Source organism: Psittacula echo (genome assembly GCF_963264785.1).
Source record: "Psittacula echo genome assembly, chromosome: 4".
Lineage (NCBI taxonomy): Eukaryota > Metazoa > Chordata > Aves > Psittaciformes > Psittacidae > Psittacula > Psittacula echo.
In genome coordinates, this window is record NC_137738.1 from 22,154,993 (window position 1) to 22,180,469 (window position 25,477).

The 25,477-nt window shown below is 38.4% G+C and overlaps 1 protein-coding gene across 7 annotated transcripts in view; it reads left to right on the forward strand.

The window, feature by feature from the left end:
* Positions 1–12: 12 nt before the first annotated feature.
* HEATR5B (HEAT repeat containing 5B) overlaps positions 13–25,477 on the forward strand; it is a 57,239-nt gene continuing 31,774 nt past the window's right edge. For 3 of the 7 annotated variants that reach the window (XM_080614677.1, XM_080614679.1, XM_080614680.1), the window contains exons 1-20: positions 15–338; positions 3,268–3,436; positions 3,955–4,166; positions 5,396–5,504; positions 6,398–6,547; positions 7,040–7,211; positions 7,584–7,741; positions 8,781–9,030; positions 9,909–10,064; positions 11,443–11,693; positions 12,139–12,250; positions 13,471–13,623; positions 13,914–14,013; positions 14,350–14,459; positions 15,237–15,400; positions 17,410–17,585; positions 18,806–18,911; positions 20,693–20,883; positions 22,400–22,559; positions 24,345–24,534. In XM_080614677.1, coding sequence (XP_080470803.1) covers positions 3,311–3,436; positions 3,955–4,166; positions 5,396–5,504; positions 6,398–6,547; positions 7,040–7,211; positions 7,584–7,741; positions 8,781–9,030; positions 9,909–10,064; positions 11,443–11,693; positions 12,139–12,250; positions 13,471–13,623; positions 13,914–14,013; positions 14,350–14,459; positions 15,237–15,400; positions 17,410–17,585; positions 18,806–18,911; positions 20,693–20,883; positions 22,400–22,559; positions 24,345–24,534 — 3,046 coding nt within the window. In that variant the 5' untranslated portion in view covers positions 15–338; positions 3,268–3,310. Of the gene's footprint in view, positions 339–1,831; positions 2,048–3,267; positions 3,437–3,954; positions 4,167–5,395; positions 5,505–6,397; positions 6,548–7,039; positions 7,212–7,583; positions 7,742–8,780; positions 9,031–9,908; positions 10,065–11,442; positions 11,694–12,138; positions 12,251–13,470; positions 13,624–13,913; positions 14,014–14,349; positions 14,460–15,236; positions 15,401–17,409; positions 17,586–18,805; positions 18,912–20,692; positions 20,884–22,399; positions 22,560–24,344; positions 24,535–25,477 lie in introns of all 7 variants that reach the window. The other 4 variants (XM_080614678.1, XM_080614683.1, XM_080614681.1 and 1 more) reach the window with 4 other exon arrangements.

The window sequence follows — 25,477 nt, forward strand, 5'->3', positions numbered from 1 at the left end:
CGGCAGCAGGTAGCTCAGCGCTGCCGGGTGATAGCGAGGCTGGTGCTGGGCTGAGGGGCGCAGCCGCTCGGGTGTCTTGTTGTCGCCGGTTCCCTCCCCTCTAGCCCGGCCGGGGCACGGTGCGGGTGGAAGCGGCCAAGCCCACTGGTAGTGGCCCCGCGGTGGGGGGTGCATCGCTGCGTGGGCCGTGGCGGTGCGGGCGCGGCGGGTGAGGGGACTCGTGTGGCGCAGTCCGGCCGGGGCCGTGTTCTCCCGTCCCCTTCCACCTCCCCGGGGGCCGCGGCCGCGCTGTCACCGCCTTACGCAGCCCGGAGCTGGCAGAACGCGGCAGCTGCACGGTAGGAGCGAAACGCGTCCGCGGTGCTCGAAATGGGCTCTATGTGTGTGTCTGTGCGTGCTGCTGAACGTGACGGAGCCAGCGCTGTAGTGCCGTCCTGAGGCATTACCTCGAAGGAGTTTTGGACCTGGGGAGGTGCTACAGCCTGTGACAGTCGCCGATACAGGCAGCGGGACCCAGGCACAGAAGCGTATTCATCCGATGTGGTGCTTCGGGAGGATGTTGCGTCTCCTGAATGTGCCCAGTTTTTTGCATTCTGGCTTAGCTGACTGAAGTTCGTATGTGATGAAAATCTTAAGGGTTCAGTTAGGCTATGAAACGTTGGCTGGAGAATAGAAAGAAACTGTAGTACACCTGAATGTTTTGTAGTCCCTATAATGGTTCAGCATAGCTTGCTCGTTGACTTTGCCTGTGGGGGATCCTGTGGGAGGTAACAGTGTATTTATTACTTGTAGCATGCACAACAAGGCCCAGCCCTCTTCAGAATCAGAACTTGGTGGGCATTTTTGGCTGAGTTTTGGAGCAAACCTCTGGCTAGTGTAGGTGAGCTTTGGATTGCCGACCAACAACAGCTGTATGTAGGCTCCGAGTCTTCAGTTAGCTCAGTATGTGTGTATGTGTTCAATCCTAGAATGGTTTGCATTCGAAGGTGACCTTAAATATCATCCAGTTACAACCCCCTGCCGCAGGCAAGAACATCTTCCACTAGACCAGGTTGCTCAAAGCCCCATCCAGGCTGGCCTTGAACACTGCCAGGGACGGGGCAGCCACAGCTCCTCTGAGCAACTTGTTCCAGTGCCTCAACGTTCTCACAGTGAAGAATTTCTTCCCTTATATTTAACTTAGATCTCCCTCTTTTATGTTAAAGCCATTCCCCCTTGCCCTGTCACTGGCTGCTCTTGTAAAAAGTCTCTCTCCAGATTTTTTGTAGCCTCCCTTCAGGCAGTGGGAGCTGGTCTAAGGCCTCCATGCAGCTTTCTCTTCTCCAGGCTGTCTTCATAGGAGAGGTGCTCCAGCCCTCTGGTCATCTTCATGGCCTCGTCTGGACTCGCTTGAGCAGCCACATGTCCCTCTGTGTTGGGGGCCCCAGAGCTGAATGCAGTACTGCAGGTGGGGTCTCACCATAATAGAGTAGAAGCGGGTTCTTGTGTTCAATCCCTTGTGCTTCAATGGCACAGCTGAATGTACATGCAGATTTGTTTGTTGAGGGCTTACGTTTCGTAAGTTTAGGTGAAGAGGTAGAAGAGTGTGTGGAAGCAGAATATGTTCATGGCTCTAAAGGCCAGGAGAAAAAATAAAACACTAAAACACTCCCCAAATAGGGGAGGAAAAGGGTAGCACCTGTCATATGGTATCCCTGTGTTGTGCGGGTGTGATGAGCAGTGTGGGCCTCCGGGATGGTATGTGAAGAATCTTAGTGCTGTTATTCACTGTGTTTCTCCCTAGTCTCATGTAAAAGTGTTTTGAAGTGATGTGTCTGTGCTTTATTGACAGGCAACACCTCCTCAGTTCTTCATAAATTTGGAGGCGCTGGGGAGGGCTATATGTAGTTCCCTGTGTTGCTCTTCCACCTTTCCTCATCTGTCGCTGGAGATGTATGCAGTGAAAAATACTATAATGCAAATACACTGTAATGCAAAGTACCAAAGAGCAGAGGCTTAGTATTGCAGACATCAGGCTGCTTTAGTTTCATCAGCACCAAACCATAAGGTGAATTTAGAAATGTAATGCAGTTATAATACTAATATGTTGCCCTTTAGTACTGTCTAATGTGGGGATTGTTTAAAAAAATATTTAATTTTAAATCACTTCATTTGAATTTGACTTTTAAGAATTTGTTGGGTTTGATCACTGAATGAGGAAGCAGCTGTGAGCACTTGAAAGCACAAGTGGAATGATGCAGCTGTTGAAAGACGTGCCTTACATAATACTCCTTAGTTGCTATGCTGGTTTTGATTTACCAGAGACACTAGTTTCAGCAATAGTAATTGCAGGTTTTGTGGTTGAGTGGGGTTTTTTGCTTTTTGGGTTTCTTTTTGCTGAAGAAGGTTGATGGCATTTCGTGATTTTTTGATTTTTTGATTTTTTTTTTTTATATGTAAGTTTTCTTTTTTCACTCTGTTCAGCCTTAAACAGTTACAATTTGTTGAAATGTGGTTTGCTATGGTTAAGTTGTCTGCAGAGTGTTTGCTTGCACTGGTAGTGTGCTTCAGGTAGTGCTTTGTTGCTGCCCTCCCTCCATTCACTGTTTGAGGAGGATTTCTGGTGTTAGTAATTTGCCTGTTGGGGAGACCTGTGGTCATTTGGCTGCTGCTTGTAATTCCTTCTGCATTTCAAAGGGCTTATTTGTCCAGCGCTTAAAGCAATGCTAGTGGGATTTGGGAAGCCTTAGGTCAGTTCTTGTCTCTTTTAGGGCACTGTTCTTGCCTCTCTCAAATTTGTGGTGGATTCATCACCTTCTCACTTTGTTTTTTGAAGGTGTTGAGAAGGTGTCTAGGTTCATGCACAAGCTTTGGGAATGCAGTCAAGGGTCTTGATTAGGGACAATCCCTATTCTGTTTCATGTAAGAGGAGACAGAGAGATGACTCCTTTACCTCTTTTGTGTGTGGATTTGTTTGGCTTTTTTTTTTTTTTCCCTTCTCTTCTTTAAACAGGGACTTCAGTATATTCTTTTCTTAGGTAAGAGTTAGCACCCTGAAGATGCCTGTAAGTGCTCTTTATACAATTAACGACTCTGTTTCCTGAAATACTAATGGATATACTCAGTTGTAAATATGTGAGTAATATTTCAGTGGGACTGCGTAGCTAAGACAAGTCTAAACAGGGTGGATCCATGATACTGTAATCTGGATTTCATAATTGAATTTTTTTCATTTTCAAAGCTTTGTACGGTTATACTTTATGCTAATGTTGACATTTTTTATTTTAGAATTGCTACGCAAATTTACAATAAAACTGGAATTTAACCAGTTATGGAGCTGGCTCACAGTTTGCTGCTGAATGAGGAAGCATTAGCTCAAATCACAGAAGCAAAGAGACCCGTCTTTATCTTTGAATGGTTAAGATTTTTGGATAAAGTGCTGGTAGCTGCAAACAAGGTAATTTTACAGTGTCCCCCCCTCCTTCTTTCTAAAACATTTGTATTGATTTCATGCTAGAGAAAGTTGACAGGTAATAGCCAGATTTCAGATTCAGCCTGAAGAGCCTCTGTACTAGTTTGTAGCTGTAGGCAGTCAGACTCTGTTATATAACACGTGGCTTGGTTTGAGTTCTTCATCGTCGTAAGTATTTGGAAGGCAAAACCTTCCCTTCCAGAGTAGGGATTCTTGATGGTAAACAGGATTAAAAGATGTTCTAGGCAGGCATTGCTGTATTTTTAGTAAGTATTTTAAAAAAGCAAAAGACAAATGGAGTAACAGTGCTAATTCTGAGCATTTAGCATCTGTCTTTGCTATTATTGAATGTACCTTAAATCTCTGAGACAAGCAGTTTGCTGAAGTACATAAAAGGGGGATTGGTGTAAGGTTTACTTCAATCTCTTGTAGGTTTTGCTGGGTGTTGGAGGCAAGACAAAGGATTAAGTTACTTTTCTTACTTATTTTTGGTCCATTAACAGACGGATGTCAAGGAAAAACAGAAGAAACTTGTAGAACAACTAACAGGACTCATCAGCAGTTCTCCTGGGCCACCTACGCGAAAACTACTAGCAAAAAATCTTGCTGCTCTTTACAGCATTGGAGACACATTTACTGTTTTTCAGACACTTGACAAGTGTAATGACATCATCAAGAGCAAAGATGATACTGCAGCCTACCTGCCTACAAAACTGTATGTTTAATATAATCAGGGAAGAGGGAATTATTTTTAAGTGGTCCTGGATATTAAAGAAGAATATGATTGTATATGTGCGCGTTACGTTTACTTACCTTTTGCATGCTCATTTGTAGCTAACGTGCTTGGTATAGCAGAGGAAAAGAGCAGGATTTGGATTGTGGAGGGCAGGACTCAAAGGTGACACGTACATGGCTAGTTGAAAGTGAGATGCTTTCCTTTAAGCAAGGGACTGTCTTATGTCCCTTCATATGCTTGTGTCATGGAGAGGATATCAGTTGATGAAGTGATGCAATGAAGAGATCCTGCTAGTGGAATTATTGCTGATTGCACGCAGGTACCCTATTTAAGATGAAACCTGCAGATTGTCAAACAAGAGTGTTATCTGTGCTCAGAGAATTGTAAGCAGATGTTCAATGCTTTTTTTTCTTTTTCCCCTATCAAACGTTTCCCCTACCATGATATACTGCATATGTCTCTCAGAGTCTGTATACTTGGATGTGTGTGTGTATGTATGTGTGATCCAGTTCCTTTTTACTCAGAGGAGCTGTCTCACTGATAGGGGTGGGCTATAATGAGTTGGTAATAATTAGGTTTACTAAAGGGTAATCTACCCAAGAATTTCAGGTTTAAAAACAAGGCTTGTTCCTTCATGATGAAAAGGTGCATGTTTTCAGGAGCTGCTTCTTGATGGGCCTGAAGTAATTCATTATGTAACTGCGGTACAGTGTTACTTAAAAAAAATCCTAATCTCAAATGGCAGGGCAAGGAAAATGTGTATAAAACTCTTTTTATGGATCCAGTGATTTTTACAGTTCCTATAAATATTCTTGTGTTATGCAATAATTTCTATATTCTAAGTTTAGGCTTGGAAAAAACCCATCATTCAGTATCTACAGAAATGTGAGCGTATATTAAAGAGTAGGGGTTATCTTGCAGGTGCTTGGAAAAGAGACAGTTTATTGAAACACAAAACCCTAATCTTGCTGACATTTAAGCATATACTTGCCTTCTCCAGAATCTATGTGTAGATCCTCTAGTAATAGCCACTCAAATACATTTACGTTCTTAGAAGCTAATTAAGTTTTTCATTACAGTATAAGTAGTGGAGGATAATAAATAGTTTTTTATTCATCAATGATGATTAAAACATACATTTTTGAGCATTTTGTCTTCACTTATATGATACAGAAAATGAGTACACCAACTAATGTCTTTTTTCATAGGGCTGCTGTGGCATGTGTTGGAGCATTCTATGAAAAAATGGGCAGAATGCTGGGTAGTTCTTTCCCAGAAACAGTGAATAATCTTTTAAAGTCTCTGAAAAGCGCAGAGGTAAGTTTCAGATTATTTATATATGTGGTCTTGATGCCATTTAGACTGAAATTTGCTTCCCCCAAAAGAGTTTGCCAGAACGCCTGGATTGTTTATCTACCTAGAAAAATGCAAATCACTTACATGGTTAGTATCAAGTGAAACATGGGCATGTCTTTTTACTGCAGAAGAGTTTTTAGAGTTTTGTCATACGATTATAGTAGTTGCTTCATAGTGACATCATTAATTCAAATTGTAAAATGGTTGTATGTAGCATTACTAATCACTGCATTAGGATTTCTGCTCATGTATGCTGAGTAAACCTTCAGTTATTTAAAAATGAATAATAAATACTTGAGTTTTGCAACAAAGATGTTGCTCTGCATGTGAGCAGGATACATTGCCCCCCAAAAGAGAGAGAGTGTCATGATACTGGGAGAATGTGTCCTGTGCTGTTGGGTGTGCTTTTGGTTAATGCTTTGGTTGGTGTGTTTTGAGTTGTTTGGGGTTTTTTTACCTTCCAACTGTCATTACTTGCCTGTGTGCTGGTGTAGTAGAAAGCTGTTGACTACTTGGGATTCCTGTTCTCCCAGCTGTTTTTCCCTTGTTTTCCAAAGGCTGCAGCCAGGGGGAGTTGGGGGAGGTGGGTAGGACAGAAGTATCTTGTCTAGGGTAATATGTTGGATCATCTTAATCTATGTGACAACTGAGGCAGTTTGAGTAAAGCTGTGTATAGTGCTTACTGCTGTCTAAAAGCAGCAAGGTGTCAGTTGTGTATGGCTGCAGTGAAATGTATTATAAATGTTTCCAAAAATATTCCTGCATGGAAGCAGGAAAATGCAGAATTATGCACCTGGTTCAGTATGAATACTGTGTCCATGTTTTTTCATAAATGTTTTTGTGTGTATGTGTAGTCTCAGGGCCGCAGTGAAATTCTGATGAGTTTACAGAAAGTCCTGAATGGACTTGGAGGAGCAGCAGCTTCTTGTCACCGTGATATTTATAAGAATGCCAGATCTCTGTTGACAGACAGATCTATGGCTGTACGATGTGCAGTGGCTAAGGTGGGTTTGTTTATTACTAGTCCTATATATTCTTGTTCTGTAATTGTAAAGTACCTGCAGTTTAATAACAACTGTTGTTTGTGATAGCAAATTTGATAATTACTTGGGCAAGGTAAGTCCTTACTAGTTTACACTAATAATTTGAATTATTTCATGCAAACAGAGGTATTGTAATACTGTTTTCCCTGCTTCTTAAACAAACATGAGATAAAATGTCTTAGCTGTGAGCCTCAATGTGAGAAGTTTTTGGTAACAGTTTTTTGTTGTGCTTTTCTCTTTTAATTTTTATTTATGTATTTACTTATTCTGTGAGGCTTCTGACTGTTTACTCAGCAAAGTTATATGGTAAGTGGGAGAGTGTGTGTGTAGAAATTAACTTTTAAAATATTCATATTAAAATACTTGCTGAATAAACCTGATAATTACACTGGCACTTAGATAAAAGGTAAGAATGGTCTCCACTGGTGCTCAGCAAGTCTTTTTTTCCTACAGTGTCTGCTCGAATTACAGAATGAAGCGGTGTTTATGTGGACAGCTGAGCTGGAGAATGTTGCAACGCTGTGCTTCAAAGCTCTGGAAAACTCAAACTATGGTGTACGAGTTGCAGTGTCAAAGCTTTTGGGGACGGTCATGGCTACAGCACTGATACCAAAACAAGCAACAGGTACAAATCTTTCTGGATTTCATTTCCAAGTGGACAAAATGCACCTTCAGTACCATGTTACATGACGGTGTTGTATCATACATTGTTGTTCCAGAAGATGAAAGCTTGTAGGTGGATTGTTTGGTTTTACAGACTCTAAGTTAAAAAGATAAAGGAGTGCAGAATCCCTGTTGTCATAGAAGGAAAGAGAAAACTAACAAAAATCACCTGGGAAAATTAGCTTATTTCTTAAACATGGAAACAAGCTGTTTTCTGAAATATTGGCTGGATTTGTGTTTGCAGGACGGTTTTGAATTGATGTCTGGTTTCAAGATCATTGTTTGTAATGTTTAGAACTTTGGGATTAAATAATAACTTTTCTTTTTGCAAAAGTGATGCGGCAGAATGTGAAGAGAGCCACGCTTGAGGAGGTCTTGGAGCTTATGGCCACAGGATTTCTGCGGGGAGGATCTGGTTTCCTAAAGAGTGGTGGAGAGATGTTAAAAGTAGGAGGATCAGTCAATAGGGAAGTGCGAGTTGGTGTTACCCAGGTTTGTCATGAGCTGTAATATTTTTAACTTTTTTTTTTTTTAAGTGAAGTAACATTTATACATAACTTACCCTTTTAGTAGGGAAAATGCACACTTTTGTTCCTTGTTTATAAGTTTACTTACAAGTCTGGTTTGACTCACCTCTTTTGTTAGATGTACATGTAGTGTCTTTCATCTAAGCTACTTTGTTTTATTATTGATGTGCATTAACTATTGTTTGGAATATGTGCCAAGGAAAGCTTATTTGATCAGTGTGTATGAGGTGGGATTAACTCACAAAAATACTGGAAACCTTAGTATGTTGAAGACTTTAGTTCCACTTTTCAATTTTATTTCTCTTCAGAGAGGACACACTGTTGTCCTTTTGTATGTGCTTTTTTCAGCTGCTGGGTAGTTTACAGCCCTAATTTGTTAAACTACATTTCTTCACTCCATATGTCTGTCTTGAGTAGCTGAAATCTGCTGACTGTGGAAGCTCCACTTGTATGATAGAGAAAGGTGGCCGTAGCATCTCTTCAAGTTCAGGCATTCTCGCTGCGACATACGTTTCAGTATGCTGCAGTAACTTGCCAGAATTCAGATTTTTTTGATCATGGGGTATTTTGTGAAACCCTTGTTATTTTTCTAAGCCCTTTTCAAGTGAACTTGATGAAAATGCCTGGTCTTCATTGTGAATTAGAACACATTAATGTTGCTGCTGTTATTAACATATGTTCTTAAAAATTCTAAAGAGGCACATATTTAGAGCAATGGACTGGGTTTTCTTGCTGTCATCCAAAGAGTATTTAGTGTTTCACAAAATGTGTAGCGGTATAGGGGCTACTCTTGGCACTGGAAAACAGTTTAGTTTCTGCAGCAAAGACCTGGCTAATAGATTGATTCATCCTGTTTAGCCTCATTAGGGTTACTTATTACTAACTGGTATTGCTACTGTACTGCATTATGCATGAGTATAACTATAGTGTTTAGTCTTTGGTGACTGAATATAGTCTTTCATTTCTGTTTTAATTGGATCTGTTTGTAATTTCTGAATTTGCAGGCCTATGTTGTCTTTGTCACAACGTTGGGAGGTCAGTGGTTGGAGCGCAACTTCGCTACATTTTTGTCCCATGTTCTTGATCTGGTCTCCCATCCTCGCGCAACTCAGACTCATGTGGAGGCAGTTTACTCTCGAAGATGTGTGTCCTTTATCCTGAGAGCAACTGTGGGCAGCTTACTTGGGGAGAAAGCACAGATTGCAGCTGCCAAAGATATATGTCAAGCCATTGGTAAACAAATGAAGGCAGTGGGTAAGAACCATTTTTCTTTCTTTGAGACCAGTTAAAAGTTACCGTTGTTATACTGGCTGAGCCATTTTTCAGCTTTCTTATACTGTGAGGAGTAATTTTGTTCTTCTGAGATGAAACAGTTGCGGAAGTTGTTCCTCCTGCCACCTTGTTAAAGTTGCAGGCAATTGCTTTATGTATTTGGTGATCTGAAGAACTTTTTTTTTTTTTTTTTTTTTTTATTACTTCCCTTCATATAAGGGGCTCATTTTCTAAATTTGTACTGTAGTAGACACGTAAACATGAAGTTGATATTGAAGTCCCTTTTCTTTGAAGTCACCGTTGCTGCTTCTGGGATATTTCGTAGGAGAAAGAACCTGCAGTGAGATCTAAGAACTTAATTGGATAACTTTAAGAGGGGTTAGTGGTTGTGATTAATGATTTACAAGTTTTGGTGTTCGGGGCTTGTAGTTTTTTTTTGTGGTGTGTTTTTTTTTTTTTTCTTTTTTAATGTTATTCTGTACACATATGCATGCAATTTTGTATGCAGAACCTGGGTATGTCAAGATTATCATTTTGGTTACTCTCTTATAGATACAATACACATGCTGTATACATGTATACTTGCCTTTGGTATGTTATACTATTAATCCTACCTCTTAGTGCATTGCATTCCATAATAAATGATGGGCGTAAGTTTTTCATGGCCTTCTGATGATTGTGTTTGGCTCACAGCTGTAAAACTGTTTCTCTTCAGAACACAGTTACTTTGCAAGTTCATGCTATGATCAAGCTTGTGGCTTTGTTTTAATGTCAAAACTAAGCTATCCCTATTTATCCTGTGTATGGTGAGGTGTGATTTGAAGTGGAAGTTGAGGAAAATATTTTTTTCTTTTCTGCAGAAGCAGTAGTGAATGATGCTAACAGTGAAAATAAATCAGGAGCAGCTGATGTAGCTGCAAGCCAGCATGTAATGGTGTGTGCCCTCCAGGAACTGGGTAGTCTGGTTCAGAGTCTGAATGCCACTGCATCTCCTCTTATTCAAGAACCTTCTATTGGTATGCAAATAAATTTAAATAGATGAAACATTTGAGCAATGAATATGAAATATCATTCAGTCTAGTTAAATAATAAATCAGTATGTAATAAATAAGTTGATGAAACTGGCATTCCTTTTAGTATTCCAGGTAGCTACATTTGTCCAGCTCATTTTTAGTGTTTAGTACCCTAACTTTAGGTCAAGTTTGATTAAAGTACTGAGGAACTGTTTTCATCAAAGTTTGCTTGCAGCTCTTTTTTAGGGTGATTAAAGTTGATTTTTAGCATTAATTTGTTTCTGATAATGGTTTTATAGGAAATAAATGGTTTTGCTATAGAAGGTCTGAAATATTTGCTCCTTGAAAGCTGTATTGCCCTTAGATATCAAATTTCTGTGGGGAGGTTAGGAGTATTTAGTTGGGATGAAGCTGTGGATAGTCCCATTTTAAGTTGATAAGGGTTTGTATGGCATTTTCTTCTTGTTTATTTTAACATCCGAATTCAACTTTACATTATAGTGTTGCAGGTTTTTTCAGTTTGCAGATGTTGAGGGTTTTTTCCAATTGAAGTGCAAGCTCCTTTAGATATTTCGTTATATAGATTGTTGTCTTGATGCATATGACATCCTTCTCATACTGATTTTGCTCCAGCTGTGGTGTGGGGAAGATTGTGCTCATATTAATTCCTCCTGGCTGCTGTGCTGTGTAAGAACAGAGAGGACTATCTCAGAGTTATTTCTACCTGCTTACTTCATAGCAGCTAGCAGAAGTAGCTAGCTACAGAAAAAGCAAAAGATAAGGTGTCAGTGGGGGCTTTGAAGTAAGAGTTTGCAAAGTTAGAGATGTGGACTAAGGAAGGTGTTGGTGTGGAGATGGACTGGACTGAAGAGCTCACAGTTAGAAAGCAAGATTAAGTAGGCATAGAGGTTAGGAATGTGTAGAAGGATGCAGGGTGGCAGTGGGAGACAGCACTGTGTCAAAACTAGAGTACAGCAGCGAGTGACTTCTGTAGCATGTGCTTGTCTACGATATGAAGCAAAACCAAAGATCAGTTTTAATGTTCTGTTACTGGCAATCTGTGTAAAAGAAGTCAAAATTGTAGCAATCATCTCATCCAGTGCCTGTTCCCTTATTTAGGATTACTGCTTCTTTTCAGTTGTTCAAGTAGTAGAAGTCAGTGCTATGGCTCTGGCAGCTCCGGCCTTGCTGGTAAAAACCTGATTTGGAGCAGCATAATGCTAATCATGTTTCCCTCTGGAAGAAGAGGGCAAAGTTGTAGAATTAAAGTACTTTAATTCTGATTTTCTTAACTTTCATGTTGCCTGTCTAGTATCGATTTAGTTGTCTGTATATTAAAAGGCTCATCATACCTCTAAGACTGTAAACTCTCTTTCTGTAGGTCTGTTGGAGACAGTAACTTCAGTTCTTCTTCATCCCAGCATGGCTGCTCGGCTTGCTGCCGCATGGTGTTTGCGGTGTGTAGCTGTGGCATTGCCTTTTCAGTTGACTCCATTTTTAGATAGATGTGCAGAAAGGCTCAACAATCTGAAGACCTCCCCTGAAGCTGTTAGTGGCTACAGTTTTGCAATGGCTGCTTTGTTAGGTGGTGTGCATCAGTGTCCCTTAGGTATTCCTCATGCCAAAGGAAAGGTGAGATGAGTGTTTCATCTGTGAGTGTACTAAAAGATACGTTTTTGTCTAGAAATAATAGCTTTGCAAAAATGTGTGACATGGTAACAATATAAAGCATTATCAAAACTGAATTTGTGCCTAGAAAGAGAGCAATGGTCAGAGCATGTGTTTGTAGTTTCAGTTGTAATATTTACCAGCTTTCTGTACCCACCCCTTTCAAATTTGCTTTCTTGTTTAGCATATTAATGAATAATTGCTGAAGAGAATATTCCTCTCTGCATTGTCATATGCAAAACACTGGTCACCTGCATGAAACGTAATCTGCGTTCATTCTTTATGGAAGGTCAATTTAAATGATTTGAGAATATCTTTATATATAGTCTGTGAGGGTGGATGTGTTGCAGTAGCTTGCAGTGGCTTAATTTATGTATTTAAAATACATTGATTTTCATCATTGCTGCAGATGGTGGTCAGTATTGCTGAGGATCTGTTACGAACTGCTGCACAAAACAGCAGGCTGTCCTTGCAGCGGACTCAAGCTGGATGGCTTTTACTTGGAGCACTTATGACTTTAGGTTTGTAAAAATGGTTGTTTTTTGGTTTGTTTTAATGCTTCTCCAGTGTTTCTTATATCCACTGTGGCAAATGGTCTCTACATATAATCAGTCCAGTATCTAGCACATACCAAGGGAAACAGTGGATTTATCTTAGCCTTGTTGTTTATGCTGGGAAAAGGTGAAATATTAGTGTTTATGTAAGCTGAAGGATAGTAGAAGGTGTGGTACCTAAAAAAAGAGTTCTGCTCTGTTTTTAGAAACCCAGTCTTTAGTCATTCTGTGGAAAGGGCAACCCCTCATCTTCCTTCCTTAATCAGTGCAGAAAAAGTGGAATGTAAATGAAACACAGTGAGCATTCCAACAAGTTGCATGTGTGTGTCTGGAGAGGCACCAGTACTGATTTTTAAGTGCTATCAGTTTAAAAGCTGTTCAGCTGTCTTTTAAAAAAGCCAACCTTATGTTCATATCTGCCATCACAGAAATATCAGAAGATGTATGTTGGAGGTTCTAAGTATACTCTTGGATTTTGCAGGAATAGTAGTGGGGTTTTTATTTTGTTTGCTTGTTTCGTTTTTTTAATACTGGAAAGTATAGTAAAGTTCTGATGCATTCTGCAGTATTTTGATCTCTCAGCAAATACCATTTGTTTCATTTTGTTTCTCTAAATTGCCTCTTTTATTATTTTTTTTTTCTTCCCAGCTTACTGTCATGTTTTTCTAATAGCATATCGCTATTTTAGTTGCCCTTCTCCAATATATTTTTAATGCACTTGCACTGAATCTTCCAGAGCTTTTTCAGAAGTTTTCTTTAAACTTGGTGGTTAAAATAGTTACGTAATTAGTAGCTGTCAGTTATTTTTCTATTCATTTTATGAACAAGTTTGGACAGGCTACAGAGTTTGCCTTCAAACTAATAATAAATAACCATAGAAGTCAGAATGAAAAGATTGTAAAAAGACAGTTGGCAGTGGTTACATATTACATGACCAGGTATGGAAGTGCCTATTTCCTATTTTCAGTACTGATACCAACAAACAGGCTTACCTATAGTATTTATTTGCCTCGTTTTCAACCCAGAAATGAGAAAGAAGTTTTTTGGTTTTTCATTGTTCAAGCAGGAGAAAACAAAGAAAAGTGAAATAAGAGGAAAAATAAAGACCAAGAGCCTTCATGACAGATTTTTCACTTAGTTAAACAGAGGGTTTTTTATTATACTGTTACTTCATTTTTTTTGCACAGGTCCTTCTGTTGTTCGGTATCATCTGCCTAAGATGTTGCTGCTATGGCGAAATGTATTTCCACGTTCTCTCAAGGAGTTGGAGGCAGAGAAGGTGAGAGGAGATTCTTTTACCTGGCAAGTAACACTGGAAGGCCGAGCTGGAGCTCTCTGCGGTAAGGATTTCAAACTGCAAGATCACAAGTGTGCAGTAAACCGAAACACGACCCTAAGTATTACAGAGAGAACTCTTGTAACTTCACTCATTTTCAAAGAAAGCAGGAAGATGTGTCAGATTTTCATCAATGTGACCTGGTTTTGGCACATAGTTTTATGAACATGTTGCATAGTCTTTGAATAACCATATTTAGTTGCTGCTTTTTGGATATTCTCTTAGGATCTGTTATCTTGCTCATGCTTTATATTTGTTTCAGTAAAATTTTAATTTAAATTATTTTGTTATTAGCCATGAGAAGTTTTGTTGCTCACTGTCCTGAGCTCCTTACTGAGGATGTGATCAGGAAATTAATGACGCCCATAGAATGTGCCATGACGATGATGTCGCAGTAAGTAGCAATTTTTGCTGTCTTTTCACTTTTGTCTTTTCCTGGATCTGAAGTACTGGAACTAATTTGTTTTAACTCATATTCCGACCTAGTGCTAGGAGCTTCTTCTGGGGAGGTACACGTGTGTAATACACAGCAGCATGCATTTTATATTAAAAGAAAAATCTGCTCCACACAATTACCTTTGGAAATATAATTGAATAGTGTTACTCAGAGTGGTTTTCTGAACACTCTTTTCTTGTCTTGGCTGGAGATCTATCTTGTGAAAAGCTGAAAATGTTCTCTTCAGTAACTCCAATTTTTCTTTTTGTCTCTTTTCCTGTTTTGATTCTCTAGTATTCCGTCAGTAATTAAAGCCCATGGAGCTCATCTCAAAGCTAGTGCAGCTATGGTCCGTTTAAGACTTTATGATATATTGGCTTTATTACCTCCAAAGACATATGAAGGTATGTAAATTTTTAATAATTTTTATTAAAGTAAAAATTCTATTACTCCTTTTGATGTATTTTTGGTCCTTGCTTTTGAAGCAGAAATAGGATTCAAAATAGATACTAGGAATCTCCATGGGTCTTGTACTATATTCTTCATCTTCTGTATGTTGTTTTGACTGTATAACTGCAGAGTTATGAGTATTGCAAAATATTGAAGTAACAGTATAAAAGTTACAGTCTTATTCATAGGGTTGAGAAGTACAGGGGTCATGTTCTGAACTCCAATTTAGGTGTTTATATTGTTGTTACTTAGAAGCCAGAGAACCCTATATATTAGTATACTTCAAGGACAGATGTGAGAATGAAGATTCAGTTTGAGTTTCTGGTTTGTTTTTTTTTTTAACCTGATCTGCTCTGTTAGACAGTTTTATGTTATTATTAGTAAATTGCCAGGCATGATTTGCCACATGATCCGACAGATTAGCTTTTTGGTTTGTTTTTAATTCGTTAAATATACATCATCATGTTGATGAGCAAATTCCCACAAAATCTGGATTGTCATCCTGGAGGGAATGGCCTCATCTGTTATTTAGAACATTGAATTTGGAATTGGGAGCCCAGGGTTCTGTTTGAAGCCTTGCTCTCAACTGTGGTCTTGTTGGGTTTACTTCTCTACTTGCTACTTGTGAAATCAAAGTAATGATACATGCTTTGATTTGGAACTTCTAATCACTAGCTGAAATGTTTTGGATAAGAAGCAGCACCAATTCTTTTTAATGTCCATTTGTTTAGGATCATTTAATGCACTTCTTCGAGAGTTGGTAGCAGAATTTACTTTGACAGACAACTCTGCTAATACAACCACATCACTCCTAAGGTCTCTTTGTCATTATGATGATAGCGTTCTTCTTGGCTCTTGGCTGCAGGAAACGGATCATAAGTCAATTGAAGATCAGGTAATAAAAACCCTATAATAATAGAGTTATCTACAGTATTTGTCTGTGTGATGTGTGTGTGAAGGAAGCCTTCTAGAACTGAAACTTCATGCCTTGTTTTTAGTCTTATTTCTGAGATTTGCTAGATGCAAGTCCTAGTATCTACAGTTTACTGTTTTGATTAAAAGCTGCCTACAGCTGAGATATAAATTGCACAATGCTACTCATATGGTTGTGGTTAGTGAAGTAACCTAACTTCTTTAAAACAAAACAGCACTCCTCACCCTGATCTTCCCAGTCTGGCAGTTCCGTTATTTTATTCTGGGGTAAAAAAAAAAAGTTCCACTTAACAAATTTTATAATGAAACTGCTGTCAAAATATCAGTATTCCAAACAGTGTTACAGCAAAACAAGATTTAACTGGTTTTAGAGGTGTAGTATGAAATCTTACATTTAATTTGGGAGTACTGGCACAGTTTCGTTGGCATCATAAGAAATTCGCTGCACTTAAAAAAAAAAAAAGAAAAAAGTCTTTGAAACACAATAATTGTTTTGATGTGGGGTTTTTTTTTATGTGTTTTTGTTTTTTTTAAAGGAAACAAGTATTGGGGGTCTCAATAATTTTTGGATCAGTTGGTAATGTTGATGCAGTTACCATTTTTTGTATGGCCCTTGAAAAAGGAATGCAACATAGGAACAATTTGTTAATGTTAAGTATTTTATGAAACTACCTGATAATATCCTTCTCATTGCTTTCCTGATTTGTGATGACTAGGGAGGGGCTGGCTGCCTCTTTTTGAGCCTTTTAGCCTCATAAACTTCAGGATTTAATGACACAGAATGAAAATGTTTGTCTATCTGGATATACCCACTGTATTTCTGTCTTCATAGTTCTGCTGTGATTTTTGATTTCTCTGTGAACTGTATTCCTTAGGCAACTCACTATTCTCAGCAAATGCTGAACTGTGCCATCATAAACTTTGCAACTCAGCTTCTCAGAAATTTCTTGGCATAGGAAGAAGGGGGGAGCTGAAAGCGCCTCTTCTGCCACAGACTATCTAGTAATGGCAAGGTTTCTCAGAAGACAGGTGTCTGGATTGAGCAGATCCAAAAGCTGAGACTGATACCAAGTGTGAGAAACCAAGGGGAACCTCTTTCTGAGAAAAGATCAGCAAAATTTGTCAAAGAAAAAAATAATAATTTTCATAGAATTCTCTCACTTGTCATGATGGACTCAGTAGACTTCCAGTCTACCAGTGCAGTCCTCAATCCACAGAGCTTTCTGGGGCATTTCTACTCGTCTCTTCCCTTTCCCCCCCCTTCTATTTTACCTCTAACCTGTAAAACAGAGTTACTGTTGGTAACTGAAGCCCTGTAGTGCATCACAGATTCTCTTGTTTTATTTTTTAGCAATATGAAAGTCTCTATAAATGTTTGCTCTGTTTTCTGACCTTTAAGAAGAATGCAGAGCTACTAGATTCCGATTTTGTTTCAGGATTAAATATTCAACAAATCATGAAGATAAGTTTTTATCTGTAGTATTTCCTGAAAGAGTCATGGTTAAGAAGTATTTTCATGATAGGTATGCTAGTCATTTTAGTTCTGTTTCTAAATCTTTCTGTACAAGGAATTGCTACAAGCAAAATTGATAATTTAATATACTGTATTGTAACTCAATGCTCAAACAGAGTGAATGAATAGCCTTTGTAACAAAATGTCACATTGTAGTTGCCAATTTGGAAGCTACTGTTAGTACCAAAATTGATCTGCTTTTGTCTAATTTCCATCTCTGACTCCCAGGAGTAATAGTCTGTGCATTTATCCAGCTGTTAACTGCTTTGACCCTCTGGGATTTAGCTGACCCTGTAAATGCTAGCATTCATATGTACGGGGACACTGCAGTTGCATTCAGGTGTCTGTAAGTCATTTTCATTTTGTAAGCTACTGCATGTGTGTTTTTGTTATCTCTAGTATCTCATAAATATTATGTGCAAAGGTATATTCTGAGGTATTCATGTGGCATTTTGCAGCTTCAGCCAAATAGTGCATCTGGAAGTGGTGCTTTGGAACATGATCCATCTTCTATTTACTTGCGCATCCCTGCTGGTGAAGCTGTACCTGGTCCCCTTCCGTTAGGAGTATCTGTCATCGATGCATCTGTGGCTCTCTTTGGTGTGGTTTTTCCTCATGTCTCTTACAAACATAGGTCAGTTTACATCAGTGTTCAATTTCAGAATCTAATGCATTGTTCTCTGAATAATATATTTTTTTTCTTTCTTAAAATAAGAATCTAATATCAACTGTGTTTAAATTCAGGGTTCAGTATTTGATGTTCCTTGTGTCTTAGGATTCCAGAGTATGTCTACCCAGTTTAGAGATAAGGCAATTTCCTCAGTTTTATTAGTTCTGAAGATAGGGTTCAGAGGTGGAGACCAGAATCTTCTCTCCTCCATGTAACAGTAGTAATATCTCTGCAACCAGAATTTCCTGAAAAAATACCCACTGTAATTAACTTCATATCAGCCTTGAGAACATAGCAGCACTATCCATTGAATTTAATTTGGCTTCTATGAGTAAGACCATTTGATTTCTACTCAGCAAACAATTTTATGCATGATGAAAAAGAGCAAATGGAATTCAGCTTATTTTCCTTTGTGTTTTGCATTACCTTTGCAGAGTTACGAGTTGTCAGGACTACTTTTGTCATCCTATTTAGCTAATTCGTCACTGAGCACAGAGTGAGAGCAGCTCTAAGATGCATTTCAAAGTAAAATTATCCTTCAGTGCAGTCCTAATGGGAACAGTTATTTTCCTAGCAGTCAATCTCATTTTGCAGTAAGCTTGAGGCCAGCTTGCAGTATTTCAACTTGATCTGTATCAGTTCTTAGCTTTGGAAAGATTTGGCTGGGAAGCTGTGGAGTCGCTAAAAATGCAGATTATTCGTTATACTTCTGTTCTTGGTATCCTCTAGGGAGTACTCCTCCTCCCAGTAACACCTTCTGGCATGGTTACATGGGGAAGAATTGAGGTTAAACAGGGAAACTGATAGGAACAATAACTAGAATGCAGAGGGCAACACTGTTTTGCGTGGCAGTGGAAAAGCAACTTTTTTTCCACTCTTGCACTCATAGCTTTCTAGTTACACAGCCAAACATATCTGAAGGTTCCCTTCCTCTTGGTGGTGTTCTCTTCAATAGAAACAGTAAACATCCGTGGATGAGCTAAAAGACCCAGCAAAGGGACTGTTCAGAATAACAGCACCCTTTCTACCTAAAGTGTACCTTTCTATCTTCTGCAGTCCCTGAAGTGTAACTTCTGTGACTGAAATTAGAAGGCCTTTTTCTGTGTGGGTTTTTTTACCAGCTGTGTTTTAGTTTGTGTTTTGAAAGAACATCACTTAAAATTATGTTCTTTCCTTTGTTTTAGATTACAGATGTTGGATCACTTTGCTGAATGTGTCAAGCAGGCTAAAGGTGTTCGCCAGCAAGCTGTGCAGCTTAATATCTTTACTGCTGTTCTTAGTGCCTTGAAGGTAAAACTTGTGAACTTGTAATGGATGCCAAAGCTCAGCAGTTCAATTCATTGATTTGTAGTCCATACAAAAGGTTGTTAGAAGAACATTACTAAAGTTACCACTTAAACATTCAAGTTTCAAAATGCCAAAACTGACTTTTTTTCAGATATTGGCATAAGCTCTTGTCTGCATTTATCGGTACAGAGCAAAGATGTAGTCAGCATTCTATATATTCTATATATATATATTCTATATATTCTATAGTATTTAAACTTTCTTAATTTTTCAGTCCTGTAGTTTTATTTGCACTGTACTGGTGGATTTAAAAACATTGTTATATGTACTCAAAACCACCCTCGTGTCATAGAGTATTGTGCAGATCAGGCTCATAGAAATAAAAACAAAAGGGGATTTGGGTTTCCATTTTGGATGTCTTAATTTTTTCTTAAGACCTCCCTAATATTGCATAGAATTGTAGATGCTTATGCCTAGTCCCACTGACTTCAGTTACAGGTCTGTGTTCTCTATCTACACTTGGAAATCCAGCCTCATGCCATCATGTTAGAAAGCTAGATGACAGCAAGTCACAAATAATATCCCTCAGAAATACTTGCTTTCAGTGAGTTGCATTGCCTCAAGGCTTTGTGGAGCACTGTCTTAGAGTGTAAGACTTTCTTTCTACTAGGCAATTTTTTTAAAGAGTTTCCTTTTTTCCTAATGCTATTTTATATAGTTTCCAATTCATGAGTCTGTTGGACATCTGTCATTGTCATACTTGTTCATCTTCAGAGCAACTAAGTCCTGTGCACTGAGAAAGCTACCCTTGTAGATGTGCCAGCCTGTAGCTGAAGAGTGGATGAGTTTCTTCTTGTCTCACTTTTGCTGTACAGAATTGGCTGCCTAGTTTAAGCTGATTGTTACTGGGGCTGCACATCTTTAGTTGATGGCAAAATACACTGGCAAAACAGCACATCTCTTGCTTTGTTCTTAGAAACGTGAACAATGTTGCTACAAGTTGAAAATTAGATTCTGAGACAGATACCTGGAATTTCCAATGCCATGCTAAATGGCCAAAGAATTGTCAAAATTTGGGTGAAATGAGTATTTCAGAAGAGAAAATGAGAATCAGTTTCTTCCTCTATAATGTGTGCAGTGTTTGTACTTTATATGTGTTTAATTATTTTTCCCAAATTAAAAGACTTTGTGAAAGTTGTAGTGAGAGGTGATGTAGTATTAATGAAATACAGGAACCGAAGAAGCTGCAGAAGCAGTGAATAATTTTATTGTTCTGTAGAATGTTTGTATAACAGGCTGTATAAAAGTTTGCAAAGATGTGATCATTAAGAAAAAAATACCTTAATGTACGTAAAATGTCCTTGATTTAAGTGATTCTTGCAGAAACATAACTGAGCTGTGGTTTCCTTGTTTCACAGAGAGAGATGTTGCAATTAGATTTTACAGCTTCTCTTTTTCTGGGGTATCCTGTATAAAGCTAGCTCAGATTCAGTACCAGTAGAGTGCATATAGCACTGTAATGCATTTGGTAAAAAAGACTGGTGCAACAGGTCTTCTGGTACATGAAATAGGCAGAGTGTTGGGAAATGTAAGACTGCTCTTGATCCTGAGTTTTAAAAATTTTCAACAAGTATATTTTAGGATAAATGACCACAAATCTAAACAAAAAGTGAAAGTGCATCATTTTTAATGGAAGATCTCATATACAGTAAACTGTTTGTACATTTTCCCTTTCTTCCCTGCTTTGGAATGTTTTTTTAATTTTTATTTTCTTTTTCATTCAGGGTTTAGCTGAGAATAAAAGCACGTTAGGACCAGAAGAAGTCCGCAGATCTGCTCTGACACTGGTAATGGGTGCCCTTGATAATCCTAACCCTATTTTGAGATGTGCAGCAGGCGAAGCTCTTGGCAGAATGGCTCAAGTGGTTGGAGAAGCATCTTTCATTGCTAGAATGGCTCAGTACAGTTTTGATAAGTAAGTTGGTTTTGATTCAGAAAAGGAAATAAAAATATCATTTAATGTAGTTTGGAAGATTCCTCTACTAAATACCATATTAATTATTTTCTTCTCTTCATGCTTGATTGCTATGATTATGTAGATCTAACACACCTTCAAACAGGGTCTTCTTTTGATTTATTTAATGTGATTCTTCCAGGAATAAAAGCTGAGTTGTTAAAGCTAGTTGGAATGTGAAATTCTACCAATGAATAATTTTTGATGAGTTACTTGAGAGTGACTAAACTGCTTCAGATAGATAAATGCATCTTATGCTGATTACATCTATAACACGAGTTGTGTGATAGTGGATCTGTTTAATCAAAACATCTTTACATATTGATATAATTTATCTACTGGCTAAAATTCCCTTCCCCCTGCCCGGCACCCCTCCCCCCCCCATTCTGTTGTTTATCCCAGGTCTTTTAGAAAGATACCTGGTAGATATGACGAGACCATGTTTCCCAATTTTTGGCTTAAGACATCAGCCTGTCTGTGAATCAGAATGCACCTGCTTCAAGGCTGCACCCCATGTTTTTGGCTGGCCAGACTGTATGCACATAGCCTCAGCTCAGCTCTTCTACCATCATCTTGTAATAAAGTACATCACCTGTACCATCTTTCCTTGAATTTCTATTACTAGGACTATTTCCTTGGTTTCTTATCTAGGATTCAGGTTGCTAATGGTTGCCAGTCTGTTGACACTATCAAATAATTTTTTTGTATTTGAGATTTGCATTTAGTTTGTTGTTCACTGACAGTTAAGAGCACACTTGCCTCTCATATACAGACAACCAGGAAAAAACCTCAAACCTTTCTTTATTCTAATTAGGATAGCTGCCTTTTGTCTCTCTTCCACAACCCCTGAAAAGGTTTTATTTAAGAAGTTATGTATGTGATATGATTCCAGAAGCAGAAGTGTTATTGAAAAGACTCAACAAGTCACTACTTCATACAACTAGATCATTCAGAATGCTCTTCATTCTAGTTTAGTTTCGTTAATAAAACATACTAAAAAAAAGAAAAAAAAAAACTGTCTTGGGAAAGTCACAAAACTCAGCTGTAGAAGAAAACAGCTGTATTAAAAGTTACTCAGTTGACTTTTCAGTGGAAGTTGTAGCTGTGGATTTCTTTGTCATTTCTCAATATGTGGTGGTGTTTTTCAATTCTTGATTCCTTTTCACTGTAGTGGTCTGATGACTTTTCTGATTATTAAATTAGTCTGCTATGAAACACACTGGTAAGCACTAGATGCTTTTCCTATAGTCTTTCACTTCCAAAACTCTTCTTCATCTGAAATTACCCACTTGTCTTATATGTAATCCAGTTTAATATGGATTAAGTACATTAGTTTTGCTTTTGTTGTAAAGGCTTTTCAAGATCTTGCAAGGTGGCCTGCAGAACTGTTAGTGATTTGCACTGTTAAGGTACTTGAAAGGTTCTTTGTAACAAACTGAGTGAATTACATGATTTCTTTTTATTTAATCATTGGTAGGTTAAAATCTGCTCGAGATGTTGTATCAAGAACAGGCCATTCTTTGGCTCTGGGCTGTCTCCATCGGTATGTTGGCGGAATAGGTTCTGGACAGCATTTGAAAACAAGCGTTAGTATTCTTTTGGCTTTGGCACAAGATGGAACCTCTCCTGAAGTCCAGGTAAAAATCACAATTGCCACAAAACTATAAAATGTTCAGGATTAAAAAAAGATAAAAAATTACATGTTCAGATGCTCTTTAATAGTGTCACATATAAGCCAACTCATACGGATGTAGCGTGTGGCAGGGAGCATGAAGAAAGTGGAACTTTACTTATAAACTTCTACAGTACAGAATCCCAAATATGTACTGCAATCAAAACGTAACCTCTCTGTTTGTTAGGGAAGCAGTTGCAAGTGGTCATGTTAATTCAGACTCACAAGTGTGTGCTTGTCGGTGGCACCAGAGTAATTCACTGTGGGTATATTTCTAACTTTACCGTAATTGCAAAGCAAAATGTGTTAGTTTTACCTTAGCTGTAAACTAAAGTTTTAATGACTGGTTAATGGTTAACATGAGTTACTGGAGTCTCGGGTCATGAGCAGTAGTTTTCTTTGCCAAGCAATTTTCGTATTTGTGACACTGTGAATAGAGTATGGCAGTACATCATCTTTGGGGGGTTATATTATGATAACAAAATCTGTTGGAAGCCTACTGCAGTCAGGGGACAGAAAGGGGACTAGTAAGAGCCAAGTCCAAGGTAAGGCAAAAGTGGGGAGGAGTTTCTATCCACGATGGACTGTAGACATGTGAAGTCTCATAGGAGGACAGACTGACTGCTAAAGGTTGCCAGTAGAGTACAAAGGGGACTAAATATAATGTTGAAAAAGCAGTGCCTTTGGAGCTGCCAGTTAACTATAAACACTGTGCAGTTCATGAAGTTTCCAAAGTTAAAAATACTTGGAGATTGGGAGAATACATTGTCTTTAGTCTCCCAGGAGAAACTTGAGGGGTCAGTGTCTTGGTCTGTCTTTACTCCCTCTTAAGTATCTGTTTGTAGCTGCTGCTGTAAGAGGAGGAGAGGGCTAGATGGACCAGTACATTTGTCTTTAAAGAAGTTGAATATTAGAGGGAAAAGCACTGATTACTTTTTTTATTCCCCCCCCCTCCAGTAATGAAATCTATCATAGCACTAGAATAAAAGAATTACTTCAGAAGGAGAAAAACAAAACAAAACCAAAACCCAACCATCTTCGGTTTTGGTTTTTTTGGTTTTGTTTTCTTTTTTTTTGAATAAGAACATGTGTCTTGCCTGTAATTATTGTTCCTCAGAGATTATGTTGTAATTGCCTGATATAACAGGTAATTTCACACATTTCTGCAAGAGAACGATTATCTGAAATTGTGACTATTACGCTTTAGCAGTAGGAAGTTGTGTGCCACCTTTGAGCAGGGGCACTTTATACCCACAGATTGAGAAGCTGAAGCCACCGGTAACTGTACAGAATCATACTTCCACCTTGGTTTAAATTGTTTACTTGATGGAACATATACTGTTAGGCTGGTGAGGCACTGGAATGGGTTGCCCAGGGAGGTTGTGAGTGCTCCATCCCTGGCGGTGTTCAAGACCAAGTTGGACAAAACCTTGAGTGGCATGGTTTAGTGTGAGGTGTCCCTGCCCATGGCAGGGGGGTTGGAACTAGATGATCTTAAGGTCCTTTCCAACCCTAACCATTTTATGATTCTATTCTATGATTCCATGACAGTAGAGTATCTTCTTTTTCTTTTCCTCAGTTATTTAAACTCCCAGGTGATTGCTCGAGATTGGGGCCTCTCAAACACATCTGAAGTCAGAGTAGCTAACTAGAGATGTTTAAGCAAGGACATAACAGTCTGCATACAAAATGATTTAAATTTCCTAAATGTATTACTGAAAAATATTCCTTTGGTTTTTTTGTTTGCTAGACCTGGTCTCTCCATTCACTTGCTTTGATAGTAGATTCTAGTGGACCAATGTACCGTGGATATGTGGAGCCAACTCTGTCCCTAGTTCTTACTCTACTCTTAACTGTTCCACCATCACATACGGAAGTGCATCAATGCCTAGGCAGATGTCTTGGAGCTATCATAACTACTGTTGGGCCTGAGCTGCAAGGTTAGTAGGAATTTGAAGCGAAAACTAAAGATCTAACTTGTATAAAGATAATATATTGCAGTCTTAAAGAAAATAAAGTTCTGTTTGTTGCAGTTGCAGGTGGGGAGGGGGTGGTGTTGACAAAGTCTGTTACAGTTGTGCAAGCAACCTCACTTCTGATCTCACTTCTGAGACTACTTGGGGCTTTTTTAACTGCAGTTTGAGGTTTGTGTAAAGAAGTTGCAGTGGTGTACGGTGTTCTGGCTAATGGCAAATCTGCATGGTAGGTGAAAGGTGAAGAAGACTCTTGCTGCATATTTTGCTGTTGATATTTTTGTGTATAGGTAGGGCAAGAAGCAAGATTTTTTCCTCCTTTTTTTAACACAAGCAAGAGTTTGACATAATTGATAATATTTGATCTATAACTCATTTCCATTAATTCTTAATATTTTTAGATTGCTGTACCTTTCTCCAACTGATATTTTTTTAGAATATTTTTAGGGTGGTCTTTGATGCAGTGCCAGAGAGCCAGTGCCTAGGAAACTTTAAATAATTGGATTTAAATTTGTAGCTATGAAGAGTTTTTAGATGGTCTAATTGAGCTTGTGTATCTGTTTTCTGTGTGTTAACCTTTTGATCTGGAGCATCATTTACTTTTTAACTAAACAACGGCTTATGTAGAATGTCTTCTGCAGTTTACGTTTTTCTGTAATTCAAGATTTTTTATAAACCTGATGCAGGTTAATTCTCAAAATACAGACTGGGATTATTTTTTAAATTAAATACTGTTCTTTAGAGTTCGTGTCCTGTTATAGCAGTGCAACTCATCTGTTTGAGCTAATTAAAATTAATTGCATATAGGTATGTTAGCTTAAAAGTTATCCGATATTGTAGGAAATGGTTTAGTGCATGAAATGTTGTCCATATGTATAGAATGAAAGAGACTTTCAGAATTCAAATTCAG